Genomic DNA, 14,401 nt, shown 5'->3' with positions numbered 1-14,401 from the left:
CATAAAATATTAACAAGATGCTCTCAATGCAAAGAATTTCGAATATCCCAATATGTGATTTGAAACTCTAAACTCTGTTAATAATCAATCGTACCTCAGTTCATTTTAAATTTTAATACATTCTTATGATCAGACTGCGTGATGATTCAATAATAATTACTTATTTCGTAATATTCAGTGGAATTCAGAAAAATGTCACTTCGAATAATACATATTTAAATAATTATGATAAAAAAATTCACTTAAATTTGGCTCTTGGGGAACTATCAAATTCTTGAAAATCTATAAAACCGTCTTTCGATGTCTAAATTTTTAAGCGAATCACAGAAACGTTCGAAGAAATTATGAAAAATCTTTCAATTTGCACCTATGAACTGGACAAATGCTTGTTACTTGTATGAACTTATACGGAGGGAACTTATTGAGAGCTTGGACTGAGGATGTATATATCTCTACGCTCACACGCACGATAGAAATACACATATGCCTAAAAAAAAGTTGCCCTAAAATTTTGTCGTACACTACACTTTGGAATGTTTCGCCGCCTGTGAGAAAGGAGAGCCCAATCTTATTTTTTGAATAACTCTTTGAAAAACTGTTGTTTTTTTTTAAATGAATTTGGAAAGTGGGCCTCCAATTTAAAAATTTTAAATTATGAAAACTTGAAAAAATATTTTTAATAGCATTTCTTTTATGTTTTTTTTTTTTCAAATAATTTACGCGACAAAGATCAGAAATGTCACTAGAATGTGTGGAATAGGTGGCACTAAATGTGCTGGGAATTTGAACGGATGTTCTTTGGGTACGAATCAAGAGTCAAAAGTGTGCGGAAGTGGTCATGGTTCAAAATGTTTGCAAATGTGACGAAACACTTCGTAAAGCGTGCGGACACTTCCCAAAGATCTCTTGGACATCTTATTGCACATCCATTTTCATCAGGGTCACTTCACAAACGTAACGCCATCTATTAGCTGCAACTGGTGACGTTGGTAAGAATACGTGCAAATGTGTTTCCGACGTCTTGCAACCTTTCAGCACCTTGTCCATTCTGTCTTATTGGGTTTCGGATTCGTACATCTTCGAAAAAGGCAGGAGTCTGACATTTGAAAAGGTGACTTCTGGACTATTCGATATTTTCGCAATTCAGCATTTTACCTTTCATAATCTAGCCTATTCTGAAAAAAAAACAAATTCTCTACAAATTTATTTATACTTTTTTGTGTTTGCAAAATTGAATTTTCTACAAGACAACTTTTTGTATTTATGGTTTTTCTATGTTATAAGCTGTTGATAATTTGACTTTCGGGATTCCGTCCGGTCGACTTTTTGGTCTTTCGCGTTTTTGTACCTCCACCCCCCTCATATAGTTCGATGTTACTATGTGTGCAAACTCCATATATATCGAGTCTTCATACCTATAAGTGATTTGGGAAATCATTGAGTTGAGTCATGATAAAGCTCTATAAAACTTTTCACTATTCTTTTGATTTTATTAAGAAAAACAAGACACAAAATTTTGTTTGCTGGGTTACGTGTCGCATCTGAGAAATCTTTTGTTTTACGAAACCATATTTTCGAAATATTGACCAAAAATCTCAAATATGCACAGTCTGATAAATCACTGCACTATCTAATCATATTGTTTCTAATTAATATCGTGCCCAGAACAGCGTCCAATTTTTTTTTATGTCCATTAACGCTGGTGTTCAGTGTTCTAGTGACCAATCGGGTGAAAATGAAACTAGACAATCTCAATGTATACTTTCTATCTATTCTGAAGTAAACCTAGGCACAGATCATATTAAATTTGTTGAAATTACTAAGCCTGTAAACTATATTCAAATTTCCATAACAGAGTGGCGACAATTTTGGTCAAATAAAATCCCCTGACATTTCCTGTCAAAAAGTATTGAGCCAATAGTGTACCTTCGACACATGAATTTGGATTCAAAAAAAGTATAGCATTGCTTCATTTTACACAAATAATTAGAAATTGAACTATACCATTTCCGAAAGTTGTTAGCTCAGCTAAATTTACGAAGCATAGTTGAAGTTTGAAAACAATTTATAAAAAAAGTAGATTTTTCCCTGTGATCCATTACAACAAATATGGGAGACAGAGAAAAATCAGATATGATACGATGTATACTGGTTACCTAAGTTTGACCCTATTGTAGGCCTTTTGCTCTTCGCTGTCTGCGGACAGAATTTTCCGGAAATACGGGTAATCGACGGCCAATGAGACGCAGTATTAGAAAACATAACACTTGTGACGGTATGCGTACCATACGGAACGGAAAAAGTATTCTGACAATGCCGTGTTCGAGACGAGAAAGTGGCTTGGATAATAAAGTGTCCGAACGAGAAAATGGATACGAATAAATATCCAGCCCGTAGGTATCAGATTTTCCATACGATGCGCACAATCTTCAAGTGATTTAGTTCATACGTTTTTACTAGTGTTACGTGTATAGCAATATCTGATTTTACCTGTCCGCGTCCCCCTGGTGTCTTCAAAAGACAATGCGATAATCTCCCGAAGAGACAATTTCTGTCAGAGATCATCATCTGAATTTAAATTCCGATCATTTTACAATGAACAGACAAAGCTAATAACGTGACCAGAGCCGTCGAATACCTAAATGCCATATCATTGACCAATCACCTAAATAGCAACTTTATGTACATAATTTGTTTGTTTTACACGATGTCTTCTCACTGTTCTATTGTTAGATTAGATTCCATTGTTACATTTGTCTCAAAACCATCGTAAGAAGGGATTGCGTACTTTGCCAACCTTTGGGGCCTCACAGTAACCTTCCACGTTTGTACCAGACTTTATTCCATATGATGTGCATAATATTGGAGTAATTTAATTGATACGTTGTGTCATTCATCACCAGTGACGTAACTTTCTCGCGTAAAATTCTTACTTATAATGTATTACATTTGTCACAATTTATGATCTAACTTTCTCATTAAGACAATGTCGTGAAAAGACAACGTACATCAACTTTATAATAATTCCGTTCATTTTTAATCAAGTCTATTGGTAAGAGCTAACGTGTAACTTGGCCAAAGCTATCAACTACCTATGAAATGACGAGGTCTATATATATATTATCTTATAATTATTTCTCTAAGACTAGTAAGACTATTGAAGTGCCCAATTACACCACCACTGGGTTCGACTCCCACCTCGTGGATAGATGAGTTCATGCATTGCTGTGAAAACCAAATTGAATTGTTAATAAGTTTTTTCCAAGATTCTTAGCGCACCAAGTTACCCTCAAATTCGTTGAACAAACTCACTCAAGTCATAGCTCTGAGGACTGATAAATATGCCATTGATGTCTTCATGAACTGTAACGTACAGTCTTTGTTAATCATCATATGTGACATACCTGCTTGTGCTTGATATACTATAACACTCTTACTTCAGAAAAGATCTCTAAGGAGAAAACAAAAACCTTTCCGGCAGTGAGGTGAAGTGGCTTTTGAGATCTGGCCATGACTAGTATCAAATCTCTCGTCTGGGATGGTGGCATCTCGTACCAAGCACAGTCAGAAATGGAATCGGAGATGCGTTGGCTCTGAAAACAAATTTCGTACTGGCAGCATCTATTCGATTCAGACTCCTTTAACGCAAGTTCAAATATCCTTACCTCCAATATCAGACATTCACCGATTAAACAATAACCATACAAATCGACCGATGCCGCAACCTCGTACAGAGCAAAAGTTATAAAAGCTGTCTTGTCACTGTTTGCGGAATTCTATTACAGATATTATGAGATTTCACCATCAATTAGTATATATATATATCTTTTTTTAAATCTTTCAAAAGGCAAAAACAGTGTGCACATACAGCTTACCACAATCATGTTAAATCCAGCGACACATATCATGATTTCAGAGCATATAACTTGAGTCAACAAGACGACGGTGAATGCGGTGTCTATTTCTTTCGCCATCCTGAAAATTTCGTTTCATGATCAAAGGTACAATTGATACTTTTGGTCCCCTTTCGTAACCGATGATTTGGTCAGACGCACTCACCATATTAAACGTACATGTCGCATTATTATCTTTTTGATTTCGCGTTGTTGACCATTTTCCATATCCGTTTTTAAATTAATTATTCTTTCGGATAAAACCGACAGTTCGCCACATATGTGCATCATCAGAGTCATGAGTAATGCATGGGTGCCGACATATCCAAAAAATATCTGAAGCAATGCCTCCATTTGGCACGCGTACAAAAAGGCATACATGTAGGCATCTGTTCTTTTAAAGGACAAACTTGTCCGAAACGGTAAGACCAGAGATGTCGAATCATTTCGATTTGCTAAAACAAAATCATTCTCTCTTTTTGATCGTGCATATTTGAAAATATTGTATTATTAGTGTGTAAGATTGACGTATTCAAAGTACTTTTGAAAATTACTATGATTTACACTTTTTCGTCGTCATTTTTATAAGTTCCGCACGACCGTTCGATGGTAATTATTGATATGTGATTTCTAACATCGAATGTTGTGGGATTTTATGGGAAATAACATCTGTTTATTGTTTAAATAAACTGGGTTATTTACACACTACAGCTCTCTTCGGTACATGCTAACTTTAGAATAACTCAATTTTATGCACCATCAGTTGCACCTGCATTACTTTTCAATTCAAACTTTCCTTCACACTAGGTTTTGGAAAATAATAGAATCACCATTTTTCGGTTTCCTCGTTAATTGCATAGAATATACTTCATCATAAATAAGTCAAAAACGAGTTTTTTACACGATTAAATAGTGTCAAATTATTCATTGTCTTTCTTGTATTCCGCCCTGACGAACTTGTCATTATTCCAATGAGTAAGTGATGTCGCCTTGAGGACCATTTCGATACTGATTTTCTTTCAAAACTGTTGCATTTTCATGCAGACGACTCGTGCGGGGGTGGTAAGGTCTGTGCTTGGTTGAAATTTAACCCCTCCTTGACAGGAGTGACTAAGAATAGTTTTTTTTTTTTTTTTACGACCACCACGCTCCCACGAGTTCTGCTCATGAAGGACCTCAAGAGTGTATCTGGCGACCTAGCATGACAAATGGCAAACCAAAGAGGCTGGAAATAGTAGAGAATAAAATAGAGAGATAATGTTACATAAGAAACAAAAATCGTGAGTAAATATAAAGACACGTGGTTTGGCACGAAACAGTTTGTACTTGATCAAGTGTAGAAGATCACAGCGCTTGAAACGTCTCCGATAAGGTGCTTTGAACATGGGGCAGACAAATTCAAACCATGCAACCGATTCTTTGTATCATCCCCATGCCCTATGACGGCCCCTGGGAGTTTTCGGAATTTCCGCCAGGTAAAAACGGTCGGACAAATCCTTTCAAACGAAAGAAGGGTCATGAAACCTTCGTTCTACTCTCCCCTCGCTCTAGACATCAGTTACCTGCTGCAGCTAGTCGAGTGCAGTTGATCGTGAATTGAGTCTGAGTTCATATTTTCCTCCATTCTTGCATTCCCTGACTGAGGTAAGTGCACATTGTTTTGTAATATCTCAAAATGGAGAAAAGTTGTTCCATTTGCGAAAAGACGTAATGACTGTGCCGTTGTGGTTGTGTCACGTGGAATCAAAACCCTGCAATTGGCTAGTAAAAAGCGAAACGGTGGAAACTTTGAATACTTGTCCACCCCCCCCCCCCCCCCCCCCTTAACAATGGTAGCAGTTCATCTAGAGTGCCGTAAGGTTCATATGAGGCGTATAGTTTTTACGTACGTGAAAAGGGCACGAGAGAAGGAACCTGTTGCAGGTCCATCGATTAGTTCTCCTGAGAGATACATTCCCGTGCATCTACATTTAATTTTAGAGAGTTCTGTCTTATTTATGGTTCTGACGCCAGTTCCGAGAAGGAACAAACAAAACATGAAAAATATCGGAACGCAATAAAAATGTGACAACACTTTCTATGAGATACTCATCTTTGCTTGTAATGGCGGAAAAACGTAACACCAAAAGCTGAGCCAAAGAGAAGAAAAAGGATTAAATCAACGAAATCGACCTCGTTACATCTAAAGCCAGATACCATGGACGTTGTTTTCGTGACTTTTTCAAACTACTTACAAATCGAAGTAAAAGCTGTCTGTTGAATCCTGATATTACCTCGGCAAAGAAGGAAATATATTTTCCTAAAAGGAATTCTGAAATACTATGTACCCTGTGATGAAACAATTATAATGAAGTTATTTAATAGATATGGAGATGGGAACTTTTGTTGCGTTGAAAAGCACAGGATCATCACTAATATGTTTCCTGGATATAAAATATCACATCCTGAATACCGCATGGTAGGATAATGACTATAATGAGATGAGTAAAGATGCAAACGAACGGTTGAAGGTGGTACAAATTGCAGATATTGGGGAACAGATTTATACTACAAAGTAATTTCATCCGAATGCCATGATTATGGATCGAGATGATAGTTTAATTCCAAAATTCTTGATTTTTTTTTATAAGAACTAACTGTGAAAATCAAAAAAGGAAAGACGGAACCGCTGCTTGCAAAATGTACGTCTATCGAGATCTTTTTTGTCCCTTCTGCGTCTTGGAAGATAGCAATAATACCATTCATGGCCTCGAAATACTCGTGGGGATTGGGTACTTGTAAAATTATTATATTCCCAAGTTGCGAAAATTGTTTTACAAAGTGTAGATATTGATAATTAGGATAATTGAAAACCTAGTATATCCGTCAATTGTTCAATTTCGATCTGCAATAGCTTAGTTTATTCAGAAAATTAATTCCCACAAATTAACTACAACAGATTTTATTTCAGTAGTCAGTTCGATAGTATTTAATATTTAACGGTGGTAACGTGATAAAACAAAAAGTGTTTTACAAACAAACTGACAGAAAATAGTGTATTAAATAAATTGAGCCATTGAAGAATGAAATTTGACAAATCTATTCAATTTTCAACCATTCTTAAGCGATTTGAAACAAAGCATATTGTTTATAATTACAGTATTTTTAATGTTCGTATTTGAAAAGAGTTTTATTGCGAATATAAGAATTTGATAAATACTGAATATACGAATATTTCTCGACAAAATTAATCGATAATATCAATTTCTGGCCAACGAACCTCCTTAACACTGATTTCAGTTGTCTGCTAGTTTTTTCTAACAATAAACATATTTTCACGAATGTTAAGAAACGTAAATCCTTTAGATGCTGAGTCTTAAAGTCTAGTACACACTGGACAACCAAATCTTTCAAAATCAGGCCTATTCAACTGCTGAAAGAATGAGATAATCTTACCTGCAAGTACGTTTATGGGAAGAGGTTTCAAGTAGTAAAAGACACACGTGGCCCCGACGAAAAATGTGAAAATTTTTACATACGTTGTTCCCTTCGAATAACACATTGCGTATTTCCTTTTCTCGCTCGGACTCAATTGAGTCTTGTTATTTTCACAGTCTTGTTTCACCGCATCGATCATCTCACTTAATATTCGATTCTTGTAAAAAACCAATAATTTTATAACAACCATCGTCCCTACAACGGTCTCACATAAAATGTCCGCGAGTTCCTGGAGGTCGTCGATGTGACATACGAAGTCTGTCCACTGCATAGCTACGAAAATTGTCATGTACACGAGGCTCAGGATAAACCGTAGGTTAGTTTTATTCTTGGGCCAAGTACCAACTATGGTCAAAATTCGCTCAGTATTAGTTAGCCAATCCGTTGTTTCTGTGAATTTATACTCCTGTTGGAAAAAATATTTAATCAAATTAAAAAGAAAATCAGTACAAGTAGAGGGGAAATTGAAACGGTTCATAAACTTTTTAGACATGGAAGATGAACTTAACAAGCAACAGCATCAGGGTCGATTACACGTTATAGGAGACCTGATAACAATAAGCAGAATTTAACTTCCAGAAAAGGAAATATACTGCAAAACCTTGATAGCGAAGGGCTAAGAAGATGAACAAACAGCAGTACAATCGGAGCAAAAAATAGCAACTTTTGAAGAGGATCATTATGTAGCAGTATCAGGAGCCAAGGCCAAAGTATCAAACCAAGTATTAGAAAAAGGTACAACAGGTAATATGGAAAGATCACTTGACGTCAAGTTGCCCACACTGTAGATACCAGAAGTTGGTGAGGATTTAGAAAATTAGGCTACTTTTCGTGGACTCTTTCTTAAGACATGTTGGATCTGATCATTTCAGGGGCACGTATATTTGGCGCAAGCACAGTACCCGATGAGAATCATAGGCAATTGAATATTAGAATTCGTTGATCAAAATGAACATAATTAGTGCAATCTTGAAAAATCATATGTTCAACAAATGACAACGGGTTGAAAAAAAAGTAACTTAGTAAAATTTTTTGAGTGAGAAAGCAATCGCAGAATCAAGTCGGGCATAAACATAACATCTTTTATTCGGTTTACTTAAGCTGTGGCCTGAAGTTTGAGTATTTCGTGACTTGCATTTTCATTGCTCGTTATTTATGATTAATTCGTAATGAAAATAACAATAAAATAATCATTTTTAATCGAATAATCTCTTCAACTGCGGTGTTATAGTTTCAGTTTTCGAAATTTTTGTTTCTCTGACAGAATTTGCAGAAAAGTGGTATGCAAAAAGTGATTCCATAGGTGTTTCGCATTACTCGTCGAATATTCCTTCACTTTCGATATATTAACTAATGAAAATCTACGCGTCTGTTAAGTATCCAGACGTCAGCACGTAATAGTTTGATAATCGTGGGTAATAAAAGTGAAACTTGGCCCCTCACCTGCATCGTGAATTCGATTTTTCGCAGTTGAAGGTTCTTGCGAAACTGCAAGATGAAACGTTGTCAAGCCAAGAAAAATCGTATCTCGCTTATGATTGGCGATTGGCATGGAAACAAACTCAATCATAACCCAGACAAGGACAATTCCATGAGGACAGTACATCCTACGTATGGTGCGCGAAATGCAACGACCCCACGTCGGAGATAGCGTGCCGAATGATCGTTGAGCCTTGTTACCTAGGAGCCTTGTTATCTAGGAATTAACTTATGTCCACTTAATACTCTTCCGAGATATCTACTTGCGCGGAAAATCTAATTTACTCAATTATGCAGTGAGAAAATTGAAGCTGCAAGCAGACCGAAGATACGTACCTTTGTCTCGTGTTTGGACTTCATGGCCGACGATCGATTTATAATTTTCGGAATTCGTAGTAATTGATAAGAATACTATCAATCCCATCCACGCGAAGACGTGTGACGTGAAATAGAATGTAGCATCATGGAAACGTTTGAAATTGAAACACAGCCTCATCTATTGAATACTTACACAACCTAGATAACAAAGGATGCTTGAGTGTGGTGCTGGATGCTTAAGGTGCTTATAAAGACGCGTTGTACACCTCGAAAACGCGGGGATGCAAAACTCCTATACCGCTTAAGCGATCAGAGTGAAACTTGGGCAGTTAATGCCTTATTTTGGCAAAAAGTGGAGCGTCTTATTACTTATCAAAATTTTGAAAAAAATTTTACAGATTGGTTACCACCCACAGAAATTGGCCAAATTTTCACAGTTGCACGGAATGGATCGAACTATCCGGTATGATGCCACTCGGCGGTGATGAAACACACATTTTGAGCCCAGTCCCATGAGATTTGATGGTGAAATGACGAAATGGCAGCTGATCTGGTATTCGATTATGAAGAACACCAAAATCTCATTTTGGCGACATTTGTTACCGAGATTACGCGCATGTCGATAATGTATGCGTTTCATGTCGGTAAAAAATTACCGGGAGGCGTGAAAGATCGGTAACAAGTGTCGCCAAAATGAGATTTTGGTGTTCTTCATAATCGAAAACCAGATCAGCTGCCATTTCGTCATTTCACCATCAAATCTCATGGGACTGGGCTCAAAATATGTGTTTCATCACCGCCGAGTGGCATCATACTGGATAGTTCGATCCATTCCGTGCAACTGTAAAAATTCAGTTAATTTCTGTGGGTGGTGACCAATCTGTAAATTTTTTTTCCAAATTTTGAAAAAGTAAAAAGATGTTCCACTTTTTGCCAAAATAAGGCATTAATTGCCCAAGTTTCACTCTGATCGCTTGAGCGGTATAGGAGTTTTGCATCCCCGTGTTTTCGAGGTATACAACGCGTCTTTATAAGTACCTTAATACATATATCAATAGATCAACTCACACCGCCATCTATTGAAAACTTATGTAACTTATAAATGACGTACAACTCTTTGTTCTTTGTCCTTTAAAAAATCCTGATGGGATTTTTATATATAAAGATACTATTAGTATCTAATATGAGATTTCACTGTATTGTGACATTGATCGTTAGAAATGTCAGATTTATTGTTGAATTCGAAAACTATTGCGAATTATAGGTTAGACTTGTAAACTATTTTACCATAAAGATGATAGAAGAGCACAGTATTTTATCAAAAAGTATTAATAGTTGCAAGATTCGTTCGAAAAGATCCGGTAAAATTAATGAAAACGTTATATACAAGAAATTTGAAAAACATGACGTCATTGGTAAAAGAAAACGAGTGGATTTATAAATTTCCAAGAAGTAAATTATTCATCCTTTCTCAATATTTTTATTTTGTCCTATTAATTTCCGCGTTACTCAAAAATCGTCGACGTACTCGCGAACCATGTTTTCGAAGTTTGCGATAGACTCTGATTACGAACAGCATAGAACTCATATGAAATCAAAAAATCAAAAAGATTTCTACAATACGTCCAATTATCTTTATCTTTATAAGAATCTTTAACCGCTTGGTTATTCGAAATTTTTATTTGGGCTAACATGACGGACGTTCGAAGTGAAAATTTCGATTTTTGACTACAAAATCACTTTTTTTTTGTAAATGAATAAAAAACCTGATTTACTGCAAAATGATTCTTCCAATCTGGAACGAAATCGATTCCGTATACGTTTAGAAAAATCATCAATTCGTCACAGACACCAATTTTGAAAGTGCTACTTTGACAAAACAGCGTTGAAGGTTTCAAAAGTATTTAAATAAAATAATCATTATTTAACTTACATCAAGCTGCTTAATTCTGGTACAGCAGCTTCCGCGCTCGACTTACCTTCGAAATATTATATTTTCAAACACTTGCTTACGAAATTTCATTTTCAAAGCCTATAAACAGTGTATAAAATATCCCATTTCCGAACAGTGCAGTAAAACGGCGCCGTGCATAATTGAAATGCTATATTTCACACACTAGGCCTTTCTTTGGCTCATTGACAGACTGCGCACTTTCCAATAACTCGATCTCACATACTCTGATATTGAGCGTAAGTTACCTTTGAAGTTACCCCAGTTTTACACGCCCTGGGCGACACCTTAATTGCTCCTCAACTCAAACTTTCCAATGTGCCATTGACAACGTGTTAACGGTGGTTAGGTAACTGTCGCTCAATGATACAGTGCTTAAAATTGATTTATTCGAAAGTGCGCATGCGTCAAAGAAAGCCCTAGTGCGTAAAATAGAGGTTCTCATTGTGCGCATGCGCCAACATTGTTTCAGCCCACTGTTCGCAAATGTGGCATTTTAGTTATAACTCCGTGCATTTGTATCACATAAATTTAAAAATTTTAACATAAATTCTCGAAATGTCTTACTTAAATAAAATGCAAAGAAACGATGAATTTTTTAAAGTCATGGCTGGGTTTGCTCTTTTAACGAAACGTATACAGGGTGGCCAAGACAAAAATGGAACTTATTTGAAACACGAATAAAATCCGAACGCGTTGACCGATTTTCGAAAATTTTATCTTGCTTGAAACTAGAGAAACGAATCTCTCATGTCCTGGTTGAAAATCGGAAAAATCTTTATTCGCTGCTAGAATACACGCTCTTGAAAATTGCGTTTTGAAAAAGTCGCTGGGAGGCTGAAAAAAATTAATATTGAAAATTTTCTACTTAATTTTGATCTTAAATGATGAGTCATGACGGATCGGTGAAAAATTCTCTCCCACGACTGAAAATGTGATGCTCTAGGCGATTCGCCAGTATGAAAAAAATCAGTCCCAACGCCATCTCGCAAAATTCAAAATGTTCGTTGTAACTGAATGATGGTTGGTAGTCGGTTGAATCGATTTTGGTAAAATTATCAACAATATTTACGGACAACTTTTTGATAGTAGAATTTCTTGATAATGTCTCTCGTAAACAGAATTTCAACTTTGAAACGCGCGCTTTGATTCTAATTTTACAAGAAAGGTTTCATGTCATGTCAATAGAATCTTGGAGAGTTTCTAAAATCCCAGAGTAAATCTTCAAATCGCAATTTCAGAAGGAAATTGAGTTGAACATTCGTTAACATTAATTTTTTTTAGTTTCTCAGTGACTTTTGCAAAACCTGTTTTTCAAAAGCGTGTATCTCAACAGTGAATGAAGATTTTTCATATTTTCAAACGCGAAATAAAATATTCGTTTTTCTAATTTCAAGGGAAAAAAAAGTTTTCAAAAATCAGAAACTCGTTTGGATCTTATTCACATTTCAAGTCGATCCGTTTTTCTCTTTTCTGCCCATCCAGTATATGCGAAAAAGAAACGATAAGACTGAGCAAGCTGAGTGAATGGCTGTGTATGAACATAATAATTAAATTTAATTGTATTTATAATATTCTATTCTATATATAAGGCTCAATCTACTGAGTTTCACCGATTCTTCTCAGTATATTCCATGTCAATGAACGATGAACGGAAATCCTTAAGGCAGTGTCCTGGGTCACAGGTCTAAACAAAGATGATTTTCGGCGATTTTTGTAAAAGGGAGAGAAACAACGAAGCTTCTAGAAATTATAAGTGTATTTTAACAAACGTTTGAGGAGTACAACAAAAAAATTTTTGGTGGCAAAGGTGGGGTGCGTAATTCTTGTCTGAAACGTAAAAACAGAGTTATTTTTAATTGACATAGAAAGACAGAAAAAAAACAAAAATAACCGTGGAATCGTATTTATTTTCAAGCTTCAAAAAGAGACCTCGTGTCGAAAAAATTCAATACTTCAAGTTTCGACAAAGTCCCATGATGGTATCGGAAACAGCTGGACGTGAAAATCTGAAATCAACACAATTTCATATTCGAATTATGAGTATATAAAATTTTCATATTCCGATTTCTTCGTCTGTATACTTCTGTCAAAAAAAAAACAAAAAAAAAAATTGACAAAAATCGAAGGACTCAGAAAGAGTTCATACGACGTTTATAGGAAATTCGATTCAAATTGCTATGAAACCAATAAGATAATGCAATGTAAAAGAATTTCATGAAAAATAGAGAAACCATTTTATGAAACAAAGAGAATTTTAACGATGAAAGATTCTGATCATACTTGATAATACATCCAGTAATTTGTTGTATAGTCCAGAATTGGTTTGTATAGTGATGAAAGGTACTGTGGAAATTATTATTTTTATCGCGTTTAGTTATATATGATAATTAATATAATACTTTAGAATCAATTTATTGCAATATATTCATTATATTTAAATTGCAGACCGTTCTTTGCACGCTTCGTAAATTGAGCCGTTTGTTTTTTCGCTTTTTGGGAAATAGCTCCTTCTTCCGCCTGGTAATCGATAAAAATATAAATTTCCACGGAAAATTGTTGTATAATAATTAAACTGAATTAATCCTTCATCAAAATACACAAAAAGAACTTATCTTCGAAAACTTTTGAAAAGGATTTGGACCTTTTGAATTGTTCAAACTTGCTTCACCTCTTCTTCAAAATTGGCAAAGCCCAATTTTTCAAATATCTGCAGATTCGAAATCTGAAATATCGAGTAAATTCACTTTGCTCGAACATTCCTATGCCTATTATCTATGCATACGGATGCATAATGTCTGCTGGATACGGAGGTAAGCGTGGATGAAATATTGAACAGAATTCCGCTGCATTATTTAAGCTCAATACCCATTATCGTAGACAATTGAGCTTTATAAACCTATAATATACGGGCACCGTTGGAATAGATAATGACTTACGACAGTAAATTTTTCTAAGGAAAAGATGAAAAAAAACGTGCCTTTCAGTTCCAGCTATGCATATATGTAATCAACTCTTTACACTGGGATCGTCGCATTTCCTACCAGACACATTTGTAAAAAGCATCCCAAACACTTTTGGCCTCAGAAAAAATAAATTTCAGGTTAAAGAGGTTAGTTGGCAGGAAAATTATAATTCTAATTGTTAATATTACTACAGGATAGTCGTTAATTGATTATTTATCTAATTATTATGTATTACGTTGGTAAGCTACGAAGATCTCTAAATATATAAAACAAAAGCTTAGATTTTGATACTTCAATATATGAAATAAAAATCTGGA

General features: G+C 35.4%; 1 protein-coding gene across 2 annotated transcripts; it reads right to left on the bottom strand.

Moving 5' to 3' along the window:
• Positions 1-3,293: 3,293 nt before the first annotated feature.
• LOC124406960 (odorant receptor 13a-like) lies at positions 3,294-8,841 on the bottom strand. Of its 2 annotated transcripts, XM_046882703.1 has the most exons (7): positions 8,814-8,841; positions 7,329-7,776; positions 4,060-4,348; positions 3,876-3,975; positions 3,666-3,776; positions 3,438-3,593; positions 3,294-3,363 (listed from the first exon to the last, which is right to left on the bottom strand). In XM_046882703.1, the coding sequence occupies exons 1-7, from the start codon at positions 8,817-8,819 to the stop codon at positions 3,313-3,315; spliced, it is 1,161 nt and encodes a 386-aa protein (XP_046738659.1). In that variant the 5' UTR covers positions 8,820-8,841; the 3' UTR covers positions 3,294-3,312. The 2 variants fall into 2 exon arrangements, with proteins under 2 accessions (XP_046738659.1, XP_046738660.1); XM_046882704.1 differs by lacking the exon at positions 3,666-3,776.
• Between the last annotated feature and the right edge of the window lie 5,560 nt (positions 8,842-14,401).

This window comes from Diprion similis, chromosome 6 (assembly GCF_021155765.1).
Source record: "Diprion similis isolate iyDipSimi1 chromosome 6, iyDipSimi1.1, whole genome shotgun sequence".
Lineage (NCBI taxonomy): Eukaryota > Metazoa > Arthropoda > Insecta > Hymenoptera > Diprionidae > Diprion > Diprion similis.
The sequence above is the reverse complement of the archived record's forward strand: the minus strand, read 5'-3'. Positions and strand labels throughout refer to the sequence as shown.

What these genes read in the sequence shown, in the direction of transcription:
- LOC124406960 (XM_046882703.1), bottom strand. An exon ending in CGACATGTACGTTTAATATG is followed by an intron (nt 3,976 to 4,059) that starts GTGAGTGCGTCT and finishes CGAAATTTTCAG; the next exon opens with GATGGCGAAAGAAATAGACA. An exon ending in CTGGATTTAACATGATTGTG is followed by an intron (nt 3,777 to 3,875) that starts GTAAGCTGTATG and finishes TATCTGTAATAG; the next exon opens with AATTCCGCAAACAGTGACAA.